This window comes from Salvelinus fontinalis, chromosome 5 (assembly GCF_029448725.1).
Source record: "Salvelinus fontinalis isolate EN_2023a chromosome 5, ASM2944872v1, whole genome shotgun sequence".
NCBI lineage: Eukaryota > Metazoa > Chordata > Actinopteri > Salmoniformes > Salmonidae > Salvelinus > Salvelinus fontinalis.
The window spans coordinates 13,673,313-13,696,170 of NC_074669.1; the positions used below are offsets into that span (position 1 = coordinate 13,673,313).

At 41.2% G+C, this 22,858-nt stretch overlaps 1 protein-coding gene across 6 annotated transcripts in view; it reads left to right on the forward strand.

Annotated features, from left to right (window-relative positions):
* Positions 1-270: 270 nt before the first annotated feature.
* Positions 271-22,858, forward strand: part of LOC129855160 (histone-lysine N-methyltransferase, H3 lysine-79 specific-like) — a 39,428-nt gene continuing 16,840 nt past the window's right edge. For 3 of the 6 annotated variants that reach the window (XR_008759429.1, XM_055922534.1, XM_055922535.1), the window contains exons 1-11: positions 1,318-1,669; positions 17,318-17,361; positions 17,477-17,551; positions 17,976-18,039; positions 18,241-18,469; positions 18,572-18,666; positions 18,758-18,820; positions 18,916-18,971; positions 19,126-19,208; positions 19,621-19,689; positions 19,795-19,901. Coding sequence is in view for 2 of the 6 variants with exons in the window: in XM_055922534.1 (XP_055778509.1) it covers positions 1,589-1,669; positions 17,318-17,361; positions 17,477-17,551; positions 17,976-18,039; positions 18,241-18,469; positions 18,572-18,666; positions 18,758-18,820; positions 18,916-18,971; positions 19,126-19,208; positions 19,621-19,689; positions 19,795-19,901 (966 nt within the window). In the remaining 4 variants the exon portion in view is untranslated. The other 3 variants (XR_008759431.1, XR_008759430.1, XR_008759432.1) reach the window with 3 other exon arrangements.

A 22,858-nucleotide genomic window follows, 5' to 3' on the forward strand; every position in this document is an offset into this window, starting at 1 on the left:
GAGTTCAAGGGCCCAGGGTTCGACTGCTCCTACAGTTTTGCTTCGGTACTGCTGTTTAACACAGAAGTCAGATTTGAACATTGCTAATAAGACACATTAATTATCACCTTTGTGCTCAAAACATCCATTGAATTATTCAAATCATTGTAGCTGAGGCCGATTTATTTTTTCTATCACTCACAGCCGAGAATAACATTTTCTATTCATACAATGTCTGCCATGTTTTTGGATGACGTGTTGACCTTGTGCGCATTTGACGTTGTTTCCTATAAACCGGATGCAACCCGAATATAGCCGGTCCATGAATCGGCGTGTACGAATGTGAGTAGATTACCTTGAAAACAATGGTCAGATATCTTGGGAGCATTCTCCAGTTCATTTTATACCGCGGTGCTTAAATTAGTCAATGCAAGGGGGCAGCACTGACCTAGCCTGTAACGTCACTTCCTGGAGTAGCTCAAACGGTGCATGTTATGGGTGCGTTCCTCTGCACACTCATTGCTGACACATGCCATCTCTCATATTTTATTTTTTATTATTATTTTATTTTTATGCCATCTCTCATATGTTACAGTTATGTTAGTCGATGACGTGGCATGCAACCATTGGTTGATGTATGCAATGTTTGAGCAGGGGACACAACCTTTGTTTCCATGAGAAACCATTTTTAGGGTCATGTCTAGCTGGGATACAGCTTTTTTCAAAGTGTGTGTGTGTGTATATAAATATATACACTTTGACAAAAGCTATATATTTTTTTGTGGGGGTATTTTAGATAATCCTAACCTGCTACGTTAATTATCATAACCTGCTGCATAAATCATCCTAAACCTGCTACGAAAAGTCAATTTTGACAAAAGCTGTAACCCTTCTACACAACTCATTTTAATCGACTTAATTTGGCATCAATGCGCTATTGAGTCTAAACATAGGAATGAATGGTGTCACGTGATCAATGGCTTTGTCCATTCATATTATATACAGCCATTGGTTCCTTGATAAACACACTTTAAGTAAATTGAGGAAAGCAAACGACCTCGGTCTGCTCCATCCAAAACATTGTTTTTATTGTTCACTGTCATCATATGCAGTGAGTAATCGAGTAAAATGGTATCTCCCGCCAGTTGTCCGTTATTGTTCCCGGGAAATTCTAATTCAAACTGTTTTATACAGAGGAGAATGGTTGGTTGTTTTCGTCATACTCATCTTTCGAAAAGTAATAATCCGGTTGTACAGCCCCGGTAACCGTTGATACTTCCCATGCTCCGACTGCCGCCCCCCACATAGACATTGAAACAGGTCCCCCTCCCTGGCGTTTCTGTCCCTTTGGTAGTGACCGATTTTCACGCCGGGCAAGATGGCGGCTGTACTGCCGAGGTGTAGGAGCCGCTCGGCATGAAGTAATTTTTTAACAAATTGATTAAAATCAAACAAATATTTGAACACCTGACTACAGGGCGCGTGTACCACTTACCACTCATCGAGATATAATTTTATATGTTGTGATAAGGATTTTTTTCTGACAAAATGATAATTGTAGTAGCTCGGTAAACTAGCTAACGTTAGCAAACGCCGGAGAAAGTGTAGAATGGGAGAAAAGCTAGAACTCAAGCTGAAGTCGCCAGTTGGAGCAGAAGCTGCTGGCTACTCGTGGCCATTACCAGTATACGTGAGTATTTAATTAAACCAACCAAGTTGCCAGCTATAACTTGGCCAACCAAGTGAGGATTAGATGTAGCTATTCATCTCTTAATGTACCTACCTAGCTGTTGTTAGCTAGCTATGTGTATAGCTACTAGCTTATGTGTTAGCTAAGGTTACATACATACAGGCCAGACAGACGGTCCACCACAGGGCTAGCCAGAAGCTGTTCGAAGTGGGTATCATTAACGTTATATCCACCGATTCTCAGTGGAGTGTATAGCCAACAATATGGCTACTGACTGTGCGGAACATCTTACTAGTAACTAGATAACTAACGGATTAAAGTACACACATCGTTAGATGGAGCATGACACAAATTACACACGAGAAGCGCTGCACACTTGGCTAGCTAACTACAGTATATTAGCTAGTTATTGGTCCCGGTAACTCTTTAACAAGTCTAGAAGAGGCTCTCCACCATTTGGTTTCTGTTGGGGCAGTAAGTTAAGTTAACTAGTTAGCTACAGTACTTAGCTAAGGTTCAACCACAGAAAGGGTTAGTTATACATATATTTGGTAAAACTCGGCTAGCGAGTGTATTCTGAACGGCTTTCTTTGACTCGCATTATAGTTCTGAGTAACGTTAAGTATTTATTTAGCTAATTTAGAACGCTAACTCGCTAACTTGTTATTTTATGCACCTATCCATAATTTAATGTAACTAGCTACCATGCCATCATTTTAAAGTGAGTCAGAGAGCGATGTTTTAACACCACGGTCATTTGCAATACGTGTAATTCGACTCATGCATGCAATGCCTTTTTCCAGAACTTAAACAATATATAAAATATTGTACAATGTTTTGCAAAATATTTTGCTAAAACATTATTACTACGGTAGCTGGACTTCAAATGGCTCTCTGCCTGGTGCTCACTGTCTTGTTGATATCTACTGTTACTGTTATTGCACAGAAAGATAGTTGCATACTCCAGTCTGACTGAATCTAGGGTATAGCTGCCAGCTGGAATTATACCTAAAATCCTGCACTCATGATGCAATCCTGCACTCATGCCAATAGGGTACAATCTGAAGGTATAATTTGCGTTAACATAGCAGGAACACTACACAATTCCCCACAACTCTAGTCCCTTAAATGGAGATATAAGTTGCTTTTCCACTAGGTCCAAGAAATCAAATAAATAGGGCTTCTGGGAAGTACCATCCCATATGACTCACATGTGTCTCACATGGTTTGACCAGTTATCCATCCCACTTCTAAAAACCAGTTCCACAAATTCAGTGGATTAGCTGACAGACTTGAATTTGAAACCTAGTTTCAACCATAAATGTGAACATCCAATACTGTTTTGCTGTATGTAGATTATTCAAAACAAGTTTTAGTTAGTGTTGAGGAGACTGCTAACAGCCAACCGAAAGGGTGTTAGACAGAAGCCTAATTACAACTATTTTGGCATCCAGAAGAGAGCCTGATAGCCTGAGGACTAGGCTACGTTTTGGTTGTTCGAAGCAAGTGCCACTGAATAAACCGGTAGTGTGGGCAAAGGCCTACTGAATTCCATGTAAAAAAAAAAAAAGTTTTTACTTTTGCATGCACGTCATGTGTAGATTAAAAACAGTGAATCATTGCTGTGTGTTATGACATTATTACCAAGCTTCTCGATCTTCCGTAGATTGCTTTTTTGTTGTTGCATGCACATACTATGATGCTGTAGTATTTTAACCTATGTGGATCTTACTAGATAGGCTATATGTAAAAAATATATTTGCCTAGTTAGGCCCTAATGTGTTAAGGCAGAGTTGATTGTGTTTGCACCTTGAGTGTGTGCGGCATGCTTTGAACATATTTTTTTAGCTGAAGTTCATGCTATAGTTTGCCAGATTGTACAAAGGGGAACGGAAATGGAAGCAGATGAAATAATTGTGTTTTCTCTGGTGGCTTCACGTGTGTTTCAGCTGTTTTACTCATTTATAGTAAATTGCGGTAAGACGGTGCTGGGGGGGACTACCTGAAAGTGTATTTCTCAGAACGCCGGAGTGTTGTCTGTGGCGCGTCTAGTGTTCTGTGTCACACTGGGTAATACCCCTTAACGTCAGAGTTCAGGAACTAAGCAGTGCTGCTGCTTACGCAATCCTCCACAGTTGGCCTTGGCTGACTTCGCTCCCATTACACCAGAGACTGATATCGGACTGTTGCATGACTGGCATCCTCAGAAAAAGGCAACGCAAACAAATCAATATTTTATGTCACATGCTTCATAAACCGTTGTAGACTAACAGGGAAATGCTTGCTTACAGGCCCTTCCCAACAAAGCAGAGAGAATAGTAGAAAAATAATAACACAATCAATAAATACGTAATGGTTTGGTGATGGCACTGCCTCACAACAACTGCTTCGGTGTTATACCATGGCATTGTTGAATACTCGTTTCTAATTGACTTGAAGGGTATTATTTAAGTGATAATGCCTGAGAAACTGGTGTTTGGAGGATATATTGGCATGAGACTGCTTCGAGGGCATTATCACTTTTATACAATGGGTTACCAACATATTCAAATAATGATTGCTATATTTTCATAAACTTTATTTTGAAAAATTAATTAATACTGTTTCATCCTTCCACAAGATACAGTCCTGACAAATATAGGGTTGCTACTAGAGGTCGACCGATTATGATTTTTCAACGCCGATACCAATTATTGGAGGACCAAAAAAAGCCCATACCGATTAATTGGCCGGTTAAAAAATATAATTAAAATAAAAATTGTAATAATGACAATTACAACAATACTGAATGAACACTTATTTTAAGTTAATATAATACATCAATAAAATCAATTTAGCCTCAAATACATAATGAAACATGTTCAATTTGGTTTAAATAATGCAAAAACAAAGTGTTGTCCGTACCTCTCCTCACCCCTAGCTGGGCTCGAACCAGGAACACATCGACAACAGCCACCCTCGAAGCAGCGTTACCCATGCAGAGCAAGGGGAACAACTACTCCAAGTCTCAGAGCGAGTGACGTTTGAAACGCTATTAGTGCGCACCCTGCTAACTAGTTAGCCATTTCACATCGGTTACACCAGCCTAATCTCGGGAGATGATAGGCTTGAAGTCATAAACAGCGCAATAGCTGCTGGCAAACGCACGAAAGTGCTGTTTGAATGAATGCTTACGAGCCTGCTGGTGCTTACCATCGCTCAGTCAGACTGCTCTATCAAATCATAGACTTAATTATAACACACAAATACGAGCCGTAGGACATTAAAATGGTAGAATCCGGAAACTATCATTTCGAAAACAAAACATGTATTATTTCAGTGAAATGCGGAACCGTTCCGTATTTTATCTAATGGATGGCATAATCTAACGGATGGCTCCCTAAGTCTAAATATTGCTGTTACATTGTGCAACCTTCAATGTTATGTCATAATTATGTACAATTCTGGCAAATTAATTACGTTCTTTGTTAGGAATAAATGGACTTCACACAGTTCGCAATGAGCCAGGTGGCCCAAACTGCTGCATATACCCGGACTGCTTGCACGGAATGCAGGAGAAGTGACACAATTTCCCTAATTATAAGAAATTCATGTTAGCAGGCAATATTAACTGACTTGCCTAGTTAAATAAAGGTGAATTATTATTTAAAAAAATTATTTGGCAAATCGGTGTCCAAAAATACTGATTACAGTTTGTTGTTAAAACTTGAAATCAGCCATATTTAATCGGCCATTCCGATTAATCGGTCAACCTCTAGTTGCTACCTAAGCCGGCTGGTCGTTCATTCTATCGTTTCAGTTGCCAGGGACGTGTACCAGTTTTTGTTATAAATCTATGGACAAGATTGTTTGTTCTAAATGTTTCGTTGCCATGATGACTGGCACCATTCATATCCCTTTCTAGCTAGCCAACTTTGGCTAACACAGTCATGTCAAACAGTGCAACCAGAATAACAGCGAAGTAGTTGCAGTTGCGTTTATTGTAGCAATATGTAACTTTTTGGGCAAGCAATCAAATTCACATAGAAATTCTAGTTATGGATATCTCATTTTACTTGAAAGCAAGTTTAGGAAGGGGTAAATCTGTTCTATGTGCGCTATTTCTATGCTTCCCGTTAAGCACAGAGTTGTGGGGCAGCAGGTAGCCTAGTGGTTAGAGTGTTGGACTAGTAATCGTAAGGTTGCATGTTCGAATCCCCGAGGTGACAAGGTAAACATCTTTCGTTCTCCCCTGAAAAAGGCAGTTAGCCCACTGTTCCTACGCCTTCATTGAAAATAAGAATTTGTTCTTAAACGACTTGCCTAGTTAAATTTAAGGTAAAACATTATTTTTTTAATTTTAGAGTTTGTCTTTTACATTCGGTTTTGTACACCAGCTTCTAAAAGCTGAAACAACATTATTTTTGTTTATGGAAAGTATAGTTCACAGTGGCTTTGATGGTACAATGTTACTCTGCACTATACTAGCTTATTTTGTCACATAAACTGAAGTGAGGCGAACTATTAGTTCTAACAACCAGGAAATGGCGGAGCTTTTTTGGTATAGTGTAAACATTTTTGGGGGGTGGTGGATACATCCATAACAATGCATGAGCTAATGATGTGCAATTTCGCCTGGCATAGAACATGTGCTCTCTCTCCAGGCCACTCTTCAGAACAGAGCCAACTAACACAATCACTTCAAACTGAAGCTGGAATGTCAGCATACTTGCTGAATTTTGTGTGTTTTCTATTGACATTTCTGTGTATATATCCATAAAATATTATGCCAGCTTATTCATGATTTTGCCTGGCTGAGAAGCTGCCAGCCTGTCTGTTTCGTACTAACTCCCAACGCGTTTACCATAGGACAGATGGAGATCAAATTTCAATATTATAACAATGTTGCAGATAAGAGACAGGCAGCATGGTTATTACAAATCTCCGCTGTTGAAAACCAACTGCTCGTCGAACATCTCATTCCAAAATCATGGGCATTAATATGGATTTGGTCCCCCCTTTGCTGCTACAACAGCCTCCACTCTTCTGGGAAGAATTTCCACAAGATGTTTGAACATTGCTGCGGGGACTTGCTTCCATTCAGCCACGTGTATTAGTGAGTGCGCGCACTGATGTTTGACAATTAGTCATGGCTCGTAGTCAGCTTTCCAATTCATCCCAAAGGTGTTGAGGTCAGGGCGTTGCAGGCCAGTCAGGTTCTTCTGCACTGATATTGACAATTTCTGTATGGACCTTGCTTTGTGCACAGGGGAATTGTCATGCTAAAACAAAGGGCCTTCCCCAACTGTTGCCACAAATGTTGGCGGCACAGAATTATCTAGAATGTCATTGTTTGCTGTAGCGTTAAGATTTGCCTTCACTGGAACGAAGGGGCCTAGCCCGAACCATGAAAAAACGCTCCAGACCATTATTCCTCCTCCACCAAACTTAACAGTTGGCACTATGCATTCAGGCAGGTAGCGTTTTCCTGGAATCTGCCAAACCCAGATTGGTCCGTTGGACTGCAAGATGGTGAAGCGTGATTAATTCCAGAGGACGATTTTTCACGCCCTTCCTGTTCTGTGAGCTTGTGTGGCCTACCACTTCGCGGCTGAGCTGTTATGCCTAAACGTTTCCATTTCACAATAACACCACTTAGTTGGAGGAGGAATAATGATCTGGGGCTGTTTTTTCATGGTTAAAGCAAACACTGACATTCTAGACAATTCTGTGCTTCCAACTTTGTGGCAACAGTTTGTGGAATGCCTCCTGTTTCCAACAAGACAATGCCCCTGTGCACAAAGTTAGGTACATAAAGAAATGGTTTGTTGAGATCAGTGTGGAAGAACTTGACTGATCTGCACAGAGCCATGACCTCAACCCCATTGAACACCTTTGGGATTAATTGGAACGCCAACTGCGAGCCAGGCCTAACTGCCCAACATCAGTGCCCGACCTCACTAATGCTCTTGTGGCTGAATGGAAGCAAGTCCCCGCAGCAATGTTCCATCATCTAGCAGAAAGCCTTCCCAGAAGAGTGGAGGCTGTTTTATATCTAGCTTAAGGGGGACCAACTCCATATTAATGCCCAGGATTTTGGAATGGGATGTTCGATGAGCAGGTGTCCACATACACTACATGACCAAAAGTATCTTTCTGCATTTTCTAAAGGCAGATTTAAAATGCTTCTAATTGTAATTTCCGCACGGCATCAGACTAACTGGATTCCAGTCTTTATCTGTGTGGTGTTCTAGCCATCTCAATATGCACCACTGGGAGGGGCAGAAGATAAGATCAGCATTACAAAGCACTTGATTAGCTGCAGATTCTGCCTGGCTCTGCAGTCTACACATCACAAGCCTGTGGATGTTTCATTGGGGCGGTTTATTTTGACTATGTGACTAACTCCTGAGCATATTAATGTATAATGGTGCAATATTTTGGTATTCATTGGGTTGTATTTGGTTAGTTCATCTTTCTCAGTAATAATGCTTCAGGCCAGGGGTGTCACTCATTCCATAGATGACCTAGTGTCTGCTGGTTTTTGATTTTCTTTCAATGAAGACCTAGACAACCAGGCAAGGGGAGTTTCATACTAATCAGTGACTTTTTAATTCTTCAAGTTCAAGGGAGGAGTGGAAACCCACAGATACTCGGCCCTCCGTGGAATGAGTTTGACACGTGCTTTAGGCCCTGTGCTCCTGCCCAGCCAAAAGATGCTGTACATCATACATATTCCAGTATTTCTGACCAAATTGCTCCACTCCCCCCACAGAGAAGGAACATGCACTGTTCTGTTCTGTTCACTGAACAACATGATAGTAATATATGCTGCCTTCCTCTCTCCCCACGCTGAAGCTGCTACCAATCACATGCTTAAACGCTCATTCTCTCACTGTCACCATCTGCGGATTTAAATATGTAACTGCGTCCATATGAGGAACAGCTCTTGTGCTGCGGATCCCTTAGTTCAATTATTTTCTTGGCTAAGCCAGAATGCTTTCGCACATGACTGCATTTGAATCGATGTCATCTTGCCTATTTTGTGTTGTCAGTTGTGTTTCTTCTTCCAGTATTTCTACCTGTGTTAAAGTGAAACTAACAAGCTATACATCGATGAATTAAGAAGCACTCCTTGGGCCAACATGTGACCTGTGGTGTTATCAGGGAAGATCAGGCATATTAAGGCAGTTCTGCCTAAGAACTAGACTGATGGATGGGTTAATGAATCAGTTTTTCTCTGTTGTAATATCGCTGCTGCACCTGGTTAGTTACTTGTTCATTGGTTGTGAGTAATGCGTAGTGGACCGGTATTTTTCCTCTGCAGTGCGTCATGGTGAGGTAACGAGAGAATGAAAAGGCGGGGAAGGTAGTGAGTGGTTGAGTCAGTTCCTTCGTCGTGCCCACAACAGGGGGCTAGGAGGGGAAGAGAGGATGATTGGCCGTTAGTGCCTCTCAGGCGTCACACGCATTCTTTCTCTAAGCCAGCGTTTATTTTTAGAAGCAGCGCTGGTGTTGCTGCGTGCTGTCTGTGTGTGAGCGGCAGGAACTCCCCTCTCTCGCCGCCTCCACACACACACTGAAGAGACTGATTTGTATGTGCAACCGCTGTCTGTCTGGGACCAGCACATTAACCCTTCACAAAATTGTAGCACAGTAAATTCATTGGAGCCCTCTAATTTAGAGGTCGACCGATTTAGGATTTTTCAACGCCAATACTGATTATTGGAGGACCAAAAAAGGCCGATATCGATTAATCTGCCTATTTATTTGTAATTATGACACTTACAACAATACTGAATGAACACTTATTTTAATATAATACATCAACATCAATTTAGCCTCAAATAAATAATGAAACTTGTTCAATTTGGTTTAAATAATGCAACAAAAAAAAGTGTTGGAGGAGAAAGTAAATGTGCAATATGTGTCATGTAAGAAAGCTAACGTTGAAGTTCCTTGCTCAGAACATGAGAACATATGAAAGCTGGTGGTTCCTTTTAACACGAGTCTTCAATATTCCCAGGTAAGACGTTTTAGGTTGTAGTTATTATAGGAGTATTTCTCTCTCTACGATTTGTATTTCATATACCTATGACTATTGGATGTTCTTATAGGCACTTTAGTATTGCCAATGTAACAGTATAGCTTCCATACCTTTCCTCGCCCCTACCTGGGCTCGAACCAGGAACACATCGACAGCAGCCACCCTCGAAGCAGCGTTACCCATGCAGAGCAAGGGGAACAACAACTCCAAGTCTCATAGCGAGTGATGTTTGAAACGCTATTAGTGCGCACCCCGCTAACTAGTTAGCCATTTCACATCGGTTACACCAGCCTAATCTCGGGAGATGATAGGCTTGAAGTCATAAACAGCGCAATAGCTGCTGGCAAACGCACGAAAGTGCTGTTTGAATGAATGCTTACGAGCCTGCTGGTGCTTACCATCGCTCAGTCAGACTGCTCTATCAAATCATAGACTTAATTATAACACACAGAAATACGAGCCGTAGGTCATTAAATTCTACTTCCTCCCAATCCCGGGTCCGGGAGCACCCCCACCAGTAAAAAAGCTGACTAGCATAGCCTAGCATAGCGTCACAAGTAAATAGTAGCATCTAAATATCATTAAATCACAAGTCCAAGACACCAGATGAAAGATACACATCGTGTGAATCCAGCCATCATTTCTGATTTTTAAAATGTTTTACAGGGAAGACACAATATGTAAATCTATTAGGTAACCACGATAGCAAAAGACACAACTTTTGTCCACAATTTTTTTCCTGCATAGGTAGCTATCACAATTTCTACCAAATAAAGATATAAATAGCCACTAACCAAGAAACAACTTCCCCAGATGACAGTCTGATAACATATTTATTGTATAGCATATGTTTTGTTAGAAAAAGGTGTATATTTCGGGTATAAATCATAGTTTACCATTGCAGCCACCATCACAACTCTTACCAAAGTAACTAGAATAACTACAGAGACCATCGTGTATTATCTAATTACTCATCATAAAACATTTCTTAAAAATACACAGCGTACAGCAAATGAAAGACACAGATCTTGTGAATCCAGCCAATATTTCAGATTTTCTAAGTATTTTACAGCGAAAACACAATATAGCGTTATTAGCTTACCACAATAGCAAACATCACAACAGCAGTGATTCAAGTCAAAAATAGAGATAACGTATAAACCACCAAAATATATAAAACATTTTCACTAACCTTCTCAGAATTCTTCAGATGACAGTCCTATAACATCATATTACACAATGCATATAGAGTTTGTTCGAAAATGTGCATATTTAGCGGCGCAATTCGTGGTTATACAATGTGATTAGTGGCCAAAACTTCAAGCAATCTGTCCGGCGCCATCTTGGAGAGGCACCTATTCTAATCGAAAACTATTCATAAACTTGACTAAAAAATACAAGTTGGACAGCAAATGAAAGACAAATTAGTTCTTAATGCAATCGCTGTGTTACATTTTTAAAATGAACGTTACTTCAGCATACAGCGTGCGCTAAAGCGAGACCGCACCGAAATTCCGCCATGAATTATTATTTGACATTTGTCAACATAAATACGAATTAACATAAAGATTGCTTACTATTTGCCGAGCTTCCATCAGAATCTTGGGCAAGGTGTCCTTTCTCCAGAACAATCGTCTTTTGGTTGAAAGATGTCCTCTTCTCATTGAGAAATAGCAGCTAACGATAGCCACTCACTGGAGAGGTGTCCAACTAGTGAAAGCGCGTCACAAAGAAATCCAGGAAAATCGCAATAAACTGATATAAACTGCTATACGTCTGTTTAAATTAACTACCTTATGATGTCTTTAACACCTATAACGAATAAAAACATGACCGGAGATATAGAACTGCTAAAACGAAAGCGTTTGCAGGACGCCATTGTGATGTCCCCTTGCGCCAGATGCCCAGTTGAAAAGAATGGTACTTCCGTTCCATGACCATTTATAGTGGCCCAGATTGCGCAATCCACTCCATTCAAATTCTCCCCGCTTACTGACATCTAGAGGAAGGCGCATGCAGTGCATGTAGCCCGATGGCTTACATGGGGACTTATAAACTGGCCTCAGAACAGGGACCTCGATTTCTGAAATCTCACTCCCTGACAGGAAATGTGCTGCAGAATGAGTTCTGTTTCACTCAGAGAAATAATTAAAACGGTTTTAGAAACTAGAGTGTTTTCTATCCAATAGTAATAATAATATGCATATTGTTCGAGCAAGAATGAGTACGAGGCAGTTTAATTTGTGAATGTAAATATTACAAAGTCCCAACAGCACCCCCTATTGAGAAAAGGTTTTAATATGGTCGAATCCGGAAACTATCATCTTGAAAACAAGACATTTATTCTTTCAGTGAAATACGGAACCGTTCCATCATTTATCTAACGAGTGGCATCCATAAGTCTAAATATTCCTGTTACATTGGACAACCTTCAATATTATATCATAATTATGTAAAATTCTGGCAAATTAGTTCGCAACGAGCCAGGCGGCACAAACTGTTGCATATACCATGACTCTGTGTGCAAGAGAAGTGACACAATTTCACCTGGTTAATATTGCCTGCTAACCTGGATTTCTTTTAGCTAATTATGCAGGTTTAAAAATGTATACTTCTGTGTATTGCTTTTAAGAAAGGCTTTGATGTTTATGGTTAGGTACAGTCGTGCAACGATTGTGCTTTTTTCACAAATGCGCTTTTGTTAAATCATCCCCCATTTGGCGAAGTTGGCTGTCTTTGTTAGGAAGAAATATTCTTCACACAGTTCGCAACGAGCCAGGTGGCACAAACTGCTGCATATACCCTGACTCTGTTGCAAGAGAAGTGACACCATTTCCCTAGTTAAAAGAAATTCATGTTAGCAGGCGATATTAACTAAATAGGAGGTTGCAGGTTTAAAAATATATACTAGTGAATTGATTTTAAGAAAGGCATTGATGTTTATGGTTAGGTATACGTTGGAGCAACAACAGTCCTTTTTCGCAAATGTGCACTGCATTGATTATATGCAATGCAGGACACGCTAGATAAACTAGTAATATCATCAACCATGTGTAGTTAATCAATCATAATCACTAGATGTTTTTTATAAGATAAGTTTAATGCTAGCTAGCAACTTACCTTGGCTTCTTACTGCATTCGTGTAACAGACAGGCTCCTCGTGGAGTGCAATGTAAAGCAGGTGGTTAGAGCATTGGACTAGTTAACTGTAAGGTTGCAAGATTGAATCCCCGAGCTGACAAGGTAAAAATCTGTCGTTCTGCCCCTGAACAAGGCAGTTAACCCACCGTTCTTAGGCCGTCATTGAAAATAAGAATGCGTTCTTAACTGACTTGCCTAGTTAAATAAAGGTGTAAAATATATATATATTCAAAAACCGGCCAAATCAGTGCCCAAAAATACAGATTTCCGATTGTTATGAAAACTTGAAATCATCCCTAATTAATCGGCCAATCCGATTAATCAGTCAACCTCTATTCAAATTTTTGTGCCTTCAAAATATTCATACCCCTTGACTGACTTCACATTTTGTTGTTATAGCCTGAATTCAAAATAGATTAAATAGATTTCTCATCCAGCTTCTTTTTTTAATTTTTTATTAGTCAAGTCAGTTAAGAAATTTGTATTTACAATGACGGCCTACCCCGGCCAAACCCTCCCCTAACCCGGACGACGATGGGCCAGTTGTGTACTGTCCTATGGGACTCTCGATTACTGCCGGAACCCGGGTCTGTAGTGACGCCTCTAGCACTGCGATGCAGTGCCTTAGACCGCTGCGCCACTCAGGATCCATACATACAATACCCCATAATGACAAAGTGGAAACACGTTTCTAGAAGTATTGAAATGTGTAAATGAGATTTCTTTTAAGTATTCACACCCCTGGGTCATTACTTTTGTAGAAGCACCTTTGGCAATGGTTACAGCTGTGAGTTTTTCTGGGTAAGTCACTAAGTGCTTTCCACACCTGGATTGTGCAGCATTTGCCTTTAAAAAAAAAAAAGTTTTTATTCTTCATGCTCTGTCAAATTGGTGGTTGATCATTGCTAGATGAGCCATTTTCAGGTCTTGCCATAGATTTTGAAGTAGATTTAAGTCAACTAACTCAGCCGCTCAGGAACATTCACTGTCTTCTTGTTAAGCAACTCCTGTGTTAAACACTATTGTACAAAAGCTGAAGAACATGCCCACATCCAGGTGCTGGAGTTGTAGGCAAACTAATGGAAAACAGAGAGGAAAACGCTGCTCATGCTCCCAGGTGCTTTTATTTATAACATTTCGACCCGTAGGTCTTCATGGGGCATCCATATCCCAGGCAAGTGGAAGGTCCTATACAGTGCCTTAAATTATTCAGACCCCTTGAATTTTTTCACATTTTGTTATGTTACAGCCTTACTCTAAAATGGATTGAATACATCAAACATCCTCATCAATCTACACCCAATACCCCAGAATGACAAAGCCAAAACAGGTTTTTAGAAATGTTCGCAATGTATTTATAAAAAAAAAACGGATACCTTATTTACACAAGCATTCCCTTTGCCACAGACCCTTTTTATTTACACACGCATTCCCACAGACCCTTTGACTCTAAATTGAGCTCAAGTGGTCATCCTTGATGTTCCTACAACTTGATTTGGAGTCCACCTGTGGTAAGTTCAATTGATTGGACATGATTTGGAGAGGCACACCTGTCTATATAAGGTCCCATAGCTGACTATGCATGTCAGAGCAAAAACCCAAGCTATGCGGTTGAAGAAATTGTCCATAGAGCTTAGACAGGATTGTGTCGGCTTTTCTGCGGCATTGAAGGTCCCCAAGAACACAATGGCCTCCGTCATTCTTAAATGGAAGAAGTTTGGAACCACCAAGACTCTTCCTAGAGCTGGCTGCCCAGCCAAACTGGGCAATTGGGGAAGGAGGGCCTTTGTCAGGGAGGTGACCAAGAACCTGATGGTCACTCTGACAGAGCTCCAGAGTTCTCTATCGAGATGGGAGAACCTTCCAGAAGGACAACCATCTCTGCAGCACTCCACCAAATCAGGCCTTTATGGTAGACTAGCCAGACGAAAGCCACTCTTCAGTAAAAGGCACATGACAGCCCTCTTGGCGTTTGACAAAAGGCATCTAAAGACTCAAACCATGAGAAACAAGATTCTCTTGTGTGATGAAACCAAGATTGAACTTTTTGGCCTGGATGCCAAGCGTCACGTCTGGAGAAAACCTGGCACCATCTCTATGGTGGTGGTAGCATCATGCTGTGGGGATGTTTTTCAGCGACTGGGAGACGAGTCCGGATTGAGAAAGCTGAACGCAGCAAAGTGTATAGCAATCCTTGATTGAAATCCTGCTCCAGAGCGCTCAGGACCTCTGACTGGGGGAGAAGGTTCACCTTCCAACAGGACAATGACCCTAAGCACACAGCCAAGACAACGTAGGAGTGGCTTCGGGGCAAGTCTCTGAATGTTCTTGAGTGGCCCAGCTAGAGCCTCAACTTGAACCTGTTCTAACGTCTCTGGAGAGACCTGAAAACAGCTGTGCAGCAACGCTCCCCATCTCACCTGACATGGCTTGAGAGGATCTGCAGACAAGAATGGGAGAAACGCCCCAAATATAGGTGTGCCAAGCTTGTAGCGTCTTACCCTAGAAAAATCGATGCTGTAATCGCTGCCAAAGATGCTTCAAAGTACTTAGTAAAGGGTCTGAATACTCAAATAAATGTGATATTTCAGTTGTATTTTTAATAAATTAGCAACATTTCTAAACCTTTTTTTTTGGTGTGTAGAGATGACAATTTTAGAATAAGGCTGTAACACAATTTGGAGAAAGACAAGGGGTCTGAATACTTTCCGAAGGCACTGTATATAGGGGCAGTACCCAGTGACCTCACTTCCTGAAATAGGTGGTAAATGTAACATGGGTTCACAATATTAACATTCAATGTATCAAAATATGTTAACATAAACCCTTGACTTTTTCCATGTTTTGTTACGTTACAGCCTTTTTCTAAAATGGATTCATATTTTTTTCCCCTCCAATCTACACACAATACCCCATAATGATAATGCGAAAACAGGTTTTTTGATTTTTTTGCAAATGTATGAATTAAATAACCTACCGTATTTACGTTAGTATGCTATGAGACTTGAAATTGAGCTCCGGTGCATTGGGGTGGCAGGTAGCCTTGTGGTTAGTGTTGGGCCAGTAGACAAAAGGTTGCTAGATCGACTCCCCAAGCTGACAAGGTAAACATCTGTCATTCTGTCCCTGAACAAGGCAGTTAACCCACTGTTCCTGGCCGTCATTGTAAGTAAGAATTTGTTCTGAACTGACTTGCCTAGTTAAATATAAAAATTCTGTTTCCATTGATCATCCTTGATGTTTCTACAACTTGATTTGGAGTCCACCTGTGGTAAATTCAATTAAGTAAACAAGATTTAGAAAGGCACACCTGTCTATATAAGGTCCCACAGTTGACAGTGCATGTCAGAGCAAAAACCAAGCAACAACATAATTCAACCTTGACATTATGGGGTGTAGGCCAGTGGCGTCAAATCTCCATTTAATTCTGTTTGTAAGACAACATGTGGAATAAGTCAAGGGGTGTGAATACTTTCTGAAGGCACTGTTTTCATTGGTTATTTTATTATTAGGCTATTCATAGCAGCGTTTGCCTGTTTTGTGAAATGCTTTGCTTCCCTTGTGGCTAAATATATTTTATTTCATGACATGCTCTCTGGTCCTGTAATCTCAGACCTGATGTTATTGTAAGCGTTATTGTAAGCGTGGAGGTATTGGGCAGGAAAAGCAGAGCCCTGTAACTGTAGCCTGCTGTTGTGCCAGAGCCAGTCCAGCTGAGTGTAGCTAGGCCTGGCTTTCTACCACCTTCCCTTCTTCCTTCCCGCCGAGGCCCTCCCAGGAGGTCCCTTGTTGCAGCAGGGAGCAGAAAGTAGGTCACTGGGTTATCTTAGGTTGCTGGCAACCAGACTGACTGAAATACTGCAGTTCCTCCCATGCTGCAATGGCAGTAGGTACAGCAGTGGCCTGACAACCCAGCTAAATAAGTTACTGAGCTTTAAATGCACTCATTCTCCCAGACCACAGCCATTTTAGAGAATGTCAGCTTGATAAGTGATACACTCAGTGGTCTCTTGAATTGTTATGCTGGCAGTCATAGTGAATGAGTCACACTAACTACTGTGGTTTGCACTGTGTGGATTATTAAGTCATTGAGTGCTGCTGGCCTTATATGAGCCAGTTGTCTGAACTCGTGTTGGTAGCTGTTAGCACATCTGTGTACATTCTTTGTCTCCTATTTGGATTCTGACTAGGGCTGTTGTGGTGACTGTATTACCGCCACACCGGCGGTCACAGGTCATGAAGGCAGTCAACAAATATGATCTTAGCAACTGTTCAAGCAAGAATCATATCATTGTTAAGCGTATGAGAACCAAAAAAGTAATTTTGTTTGGAAGTAATAAAAACGTAAATATGTTGAATGGCAGCAGTAAGAAAGCCATCTGCAGCCAAGAGTCGTGTGTGACGTCAGTGTGTCATGTACTGGAAAAGGGTCTATACAAACCCACTATCTTTTCTCCCCTTTTTGTTTACTTTATCTCCAGGATAAACACCATGATGCTGCTCATGAAATCATTGAGACCATTCGGTAAGTAACTACCACCTTTCTATCTCAAAAGCATGGTGCATTGAGTGACTGCACTTCTTGACTGAGTTAGGCTAGGTCTTTGTAAACTAAACCCTGTATTGATCATTGTTCTCAGTTGGGTGTGTGAGGAGATCCCAGACCTTAAGCTGGCCATGGAGAACTATGTCCTCATCGACTACGACACCAAGAGGTGAGCTGAGCGTCAGACTATGAAGAACAAGGACTGTGATGCTGATCTTAAGCACAGTCTACCAGAGCACCCGTAGTCACAGTCCAATACCATAGTAACATCCAGAGTATGAACAGAATGGACTTGCACTCCACTTTCTTTACATGTAAATGTTCTTCCCAGGGGGGTAATGCAGACGCTAATGACATGGATGCTCATTTAGGAATATTTTGGTTTGGTGTGGCAGCAGCCCAAGAGATGAGTCTAGTAGAGTGGAGGCAAACTGATTGTATCTGATTTCTATCTTGTATCCACTGTCCTGGCCAAACTAACATTAGCACAAAAATACAAGTCATGGGCTGCTAGCTTCCTTATCCGTGTCTTGTCATAAGATGTTGATAGATGTCATCCCCACCCATGTTATTTCTTTTTCTGTGTGTTACAGTTTTGAGAGTATGCAAAGACTTTGTGACAAATACAACAGAGCCATCGACAGCATCCACCAGCTGGTGAGTTGGAATGTCCACAGTTTAGTCGAAAGCTTATTTCTGAACACGTTATGTTAAAAACGCTGAAATGTTACATTTAATGATTTTTCTTGTTGCCGTTTGTCACCGAAGGGAAAACCTAGCCCCCTTGTGCACAGCGACATGTTTATAACCTAGCTATGTAATATAGTCATACTGAACTCCCTGTCCTGTGTGTCACAGTGGAAAGGCACCACCCCGCCCCTGAAGCTGAACAAGCGACCGTCCAACGGGCTGCTCAGGCATATCCTGCAGCAGGTGTACAACCACTCGGTCACGGACCCAGAGAAGCTCAACAACTATGAGCCATTCTCCCCCGAGGTGTACGGTGAGACTTCCTTTGACCTGGTGGCCCAGATCATCAACGAGATGGAAATGATGGAGGACGACACCTTCGTAGACCTCGGCAGCGGTCAGTGTTTACCTCAATGTTTAGTTCCTAATGAGATAATCAGTCTTAATGTGACTCGCAGCCCGGTGCATTATTTGCCATCTTAATCATCTGTAATTGCAGGAGTGGGACAAGTGGTGCTGCAGGTTGCTGCAGCAACAAACTGTAAACACTACTTTGGTGTGGAGAAGGCAGACATTCCAGCCACTTATGCGGAGGTAAGTTCCTAACATCCCACAACAAGCATGATGGTTTTTGTAATCTATTCCAGATGGTTATCATAAGTAATCTGTGTGCTTTTTCTTTCAGTCCATGGACAAAGAATTTAAGAGGTGGATGAAGTGGTATGGGAAGAAACATGGGGACTACTCGGTAAGATTCTGAGTTGATCTGACAGAAGTGTCATTTGGAAATAAACATGGTTTCGGATTGCAGACGTGCAACTTATTTTCCTGTTTATTTTCAAGCTGGAGAGGGGTGATTTCCTGTCTGAGGTGTGGAAGGAAAGGATAGCCAACACAAGGTACAGTACCTCTATATAATCTGGAGGCTTCCACTCCCACTGAGATGTCACTGTGTATTTACACACGTCTGAACACAAGGGAAACGTCTGCACAGCTTTAACTCTAAATCGTTTTCTCCTCTTCTCCCTTCTCTTCTCTTCCCCGTTTGTCTAGTAGTGTTATTTTTGTGAACAACTTTGCTTTTGGTCCAGAGGTTGATCACCAGCTGAAGGAGCGCTTTGCTAACATGAAGGAAGGTATGTAGTAAATGGCCCTTTTGTTACCCTATGTCAAGCCCACCCTGCCATATTGTTACAGCGAATTAAGAACCTTGGATCATTTCAATAGGTTATTGATTCAACTGCTTTCATTAGTGATAACAAGAGAGAGGGTAACATGCAGGTAGCTAATGTCAGCTGTGTCAATACCACACACTTGACCTCTGAACCCTCAGTCATTTGACCTCTCCTCCACATACCCCTTGTGTTTTCAAAGCTAGACATGAAAGCATGATCTATGCTGCCATTGATTATTTATTGCAGCCACATACACAGATCAATCTGGGAATCATTATAGATGAGTGTTTGTATTGTTTAGTTTTAAGCTGTCATTCTCAAATAGCCTTTTGTGAAGTGCCTTCATGGGAAGATCATGTTTTTTCTCTTTTAGGTGGGAAAATTGTATCCTCAAAACCTTTTGCACCTCTAAATTTTAGAATCAACAGTCGAAACTTGAGTGGTAGGTTTTCATCATGTGCATATCATTCTTATGGATCTCAAAGATTCTAGTGTGTTTTCATGAACTAAATAGATTGCCTTTCTGCTCTTTGTTTCTCCTTTTCAGACATTGGCACAATAATGAGAGTCGTGGAGTTGTCTCCGTTGAGGGGTTCAGTGTCCTGGACGGGAAAGCCAGTTTCCTACTACCTTCATACGATAGACCGCACCATAGTGAGTCAAGCTTTCCCCTCTTGTACTCTCATCCCCTCCGTCCCAATACACTCACAATGTTGCAATGGCAGTTGCTCTACAGTGCCACCATTTTACTCATGCGCCTAAATATGTTGCTGTACGACCTAGAATTTTTATTTGGGAGCACCCGTGCGCCTACAAAAAAAATATAAGGATTCTAGCTTTATTACCTCCAATATTTTTTCATTGTGCTCCTACATTTCTATGTGCGCCTACATGTTCCAACTTAGGTGCACATGTGCTCCTTGTAAAAAAAGGTCTGTTTATAGTAGGGCAACTGAATTGAATGAGAGCTCTCAATCAGTTCATGTATATAAAATACCAATGCGTACGGTAGCAGTACTCAGAACATGTTTAGTCGGACATATCCCTGCAGGAAACAACTGTATCTGCTGGTATAGCCCTGCAGTGGACAGAGGAGAGGTGATACTGAGACAGGTGATGGCGCAACCAACATTACTACTAGCCTACATGTTGTACCATGAGTGTTTTCAACTTGTTTAGAAACATTAAAAACAGGACTTGCTTGCTTACTTTTCCACTCAGTTAGCCTGACTGCAAGCAGGAAATCTTCACTTTTCTGCCTGTTGGTCGTGGCGGAATATTGTGCCAATAGAACCTAGAACAGGCCACTCCAACCCTGTTCCTGGAGAGCTATCGTCCTGTAGGGTTTCTTGCCAATCCTAAAGTAGCGCACCTGATTCTAATAATTATACTGAAAAAAAATATAAACACCATGTAAAGTGTTGGTTTTATGAGCTGAGATAATGTCTACATTTTTCCATATGCACAAAAAGCTTAATTATAAAATTGTCCATGAATTTGTTTACATCCCTGTTAGTAAACATTATGCCTTTGCCAAGATAATCCATCCACCTGACAGGTGTGGCATATCAAATAGCTGACACAGGTGTAGCTTGTGCTGGGGGACTATAAAAGGCCACTCTAAAATGTGCAGTTGTCACAACACAATGCCACATGTCTCAAGTTTTGAGGGAGCGTGCAATTGACATGCTGACTGCAGGAATGTCCACCAGAGCTGTTGCCAGAGAATTTAATGTTCATGTCTCTGCCATAAGCCGCTTCCAATGTCGTTTTAAATAATTTGGCAGTAGGTCCAACTAGCCTCACAACCACAGACCACGTTTAACCACGCCAGCCCAGGACCTCCACATCCGGCTTCTTCACCTGTGGGATCGTCTTACATGCTGACTGAACCGGGGCACGCAAATGTTGATTTCTGTCCATCCACACCAGACGCGATCAGGAAACGCAGGTTAAAATATGAAAATGAACGCTGATCCAACTCATTTGCGGACAGGTTAATAGGCATCAAACATTCATTCTAATTTGTCCTGGGATATAAACATTGGATTATTTTACCTGAAATGCACAAGGTCCTCTACTCCCGACAATTAATCCACAGATAAAAGGGTAAACCTAGTTAGTTTCTAGTAATCTTTCCATTCATCTGTGGACTTTATATGGCAGTTGGCAACCAACTAAGGTGCATTACCACCACCAACTGGGCCGGAGTGTGGACCTCACTTCATCTTTCAATCATCCACGTGGGTATATGCTCCTAAAAACCAATGAGTAGATGGGAGAGGTGTGTAGGCAGAGGAGAGGTGTGTAGGCAGCACATCAATCATAAAAATTATACCAAGTTCAGTGAGCAGTTTGGATTGAATAACGTGTACATTTTATTTTGCAACTTGCCCGTAACAAGAGCGGTGTGGTCTGCATGTTAGACCAGCCACATGGACAGCTGATGAAACATAGTATTTTTGTCCGTAATAAAGCCCTTTTTGTGGGGAAAACTTCTGGTTGGCTGGGCCTATGGCTGTCCAGTGGCTGGGCCCCTGCCCATTCATGTGAAATCCATAAATTAGGGCCTAATGATTTTTTTTTTAAATTGACTGATTTGATTTATATGAACTGTAACTCGGTAAAATCGTTTCATGTTATGTTTTATTTTTGTTCAGTATTGCTGGTTGATAAGATGAATCAGGTTAGTAAGACAACCTACAGGACGGTAAGCTCTCCAGGAACAGGGTTGGAGAATCCTGACCTAGAAATGTTTAGTTATGTTTTGTCTTGATACTGGTCTGTACCGGTTTGTACCATCTCAGTGCAAGTGAAACATCTGGCTAAGTCTTTAATCCTTAAATCTATTTACGCATCCGTCAGTTTTAAGATAGAGATATCTGTTTTTTTGCATGGGCTGCGTCTCAATCCACCATCTGCCTATGTCGGCCTTCCGCACCTGCGGTGGAAGGTGGCTGAGCTACAGCGGTGTTTGTCAGACCATGAGACATCCTGAAAATCGATCTTCTCACAAACGTCTGTAGCGTCCGAACGGTTTGGCCTACAAACTAATATGACCACTCTATGGAAAGATGACTCTTTTGCTCTACGGGACTCGTCTGAAGGTAACCCATACAAACAAATAGAAGTATGGAGGTAGTTTTGTGAACAAAAATAAGGGGTTTAATGTGTCCAGAAAACAAATATTTCCTGAGCTTTCTTATGTCCTAGAAATAGGACAGACAATTCAAAAACGTATTCCTAATGATTTATTTTGATATTTGTTATATCAAAGTTATTCATTGCATTTCTGTGAGCTGTAGTAGACAATTTATTTTTAACATTTAATTAAATTATGGAATAGTTAAAAAGAAATTATAACTAGGTGCCCTAAAATTCACAATCAAATAGCTAAATGAGCCAACGGCTTAGACTTAGTGGTTAATGTATCCATTCACTGGAGGCAGTGGAAACGGTAAGGTCATCGCTGTATTGTTTCTGTAGCTCCTCACTAACTCATGCACGTGTTGGAGGGATTATGGACAGTGTCAAACAAGGTCACTGCACTTAGATAGCAGAGGCCACTCTCCCCTATGTCCTTGTGCAATACTTGATACCTTCTTTTTCCT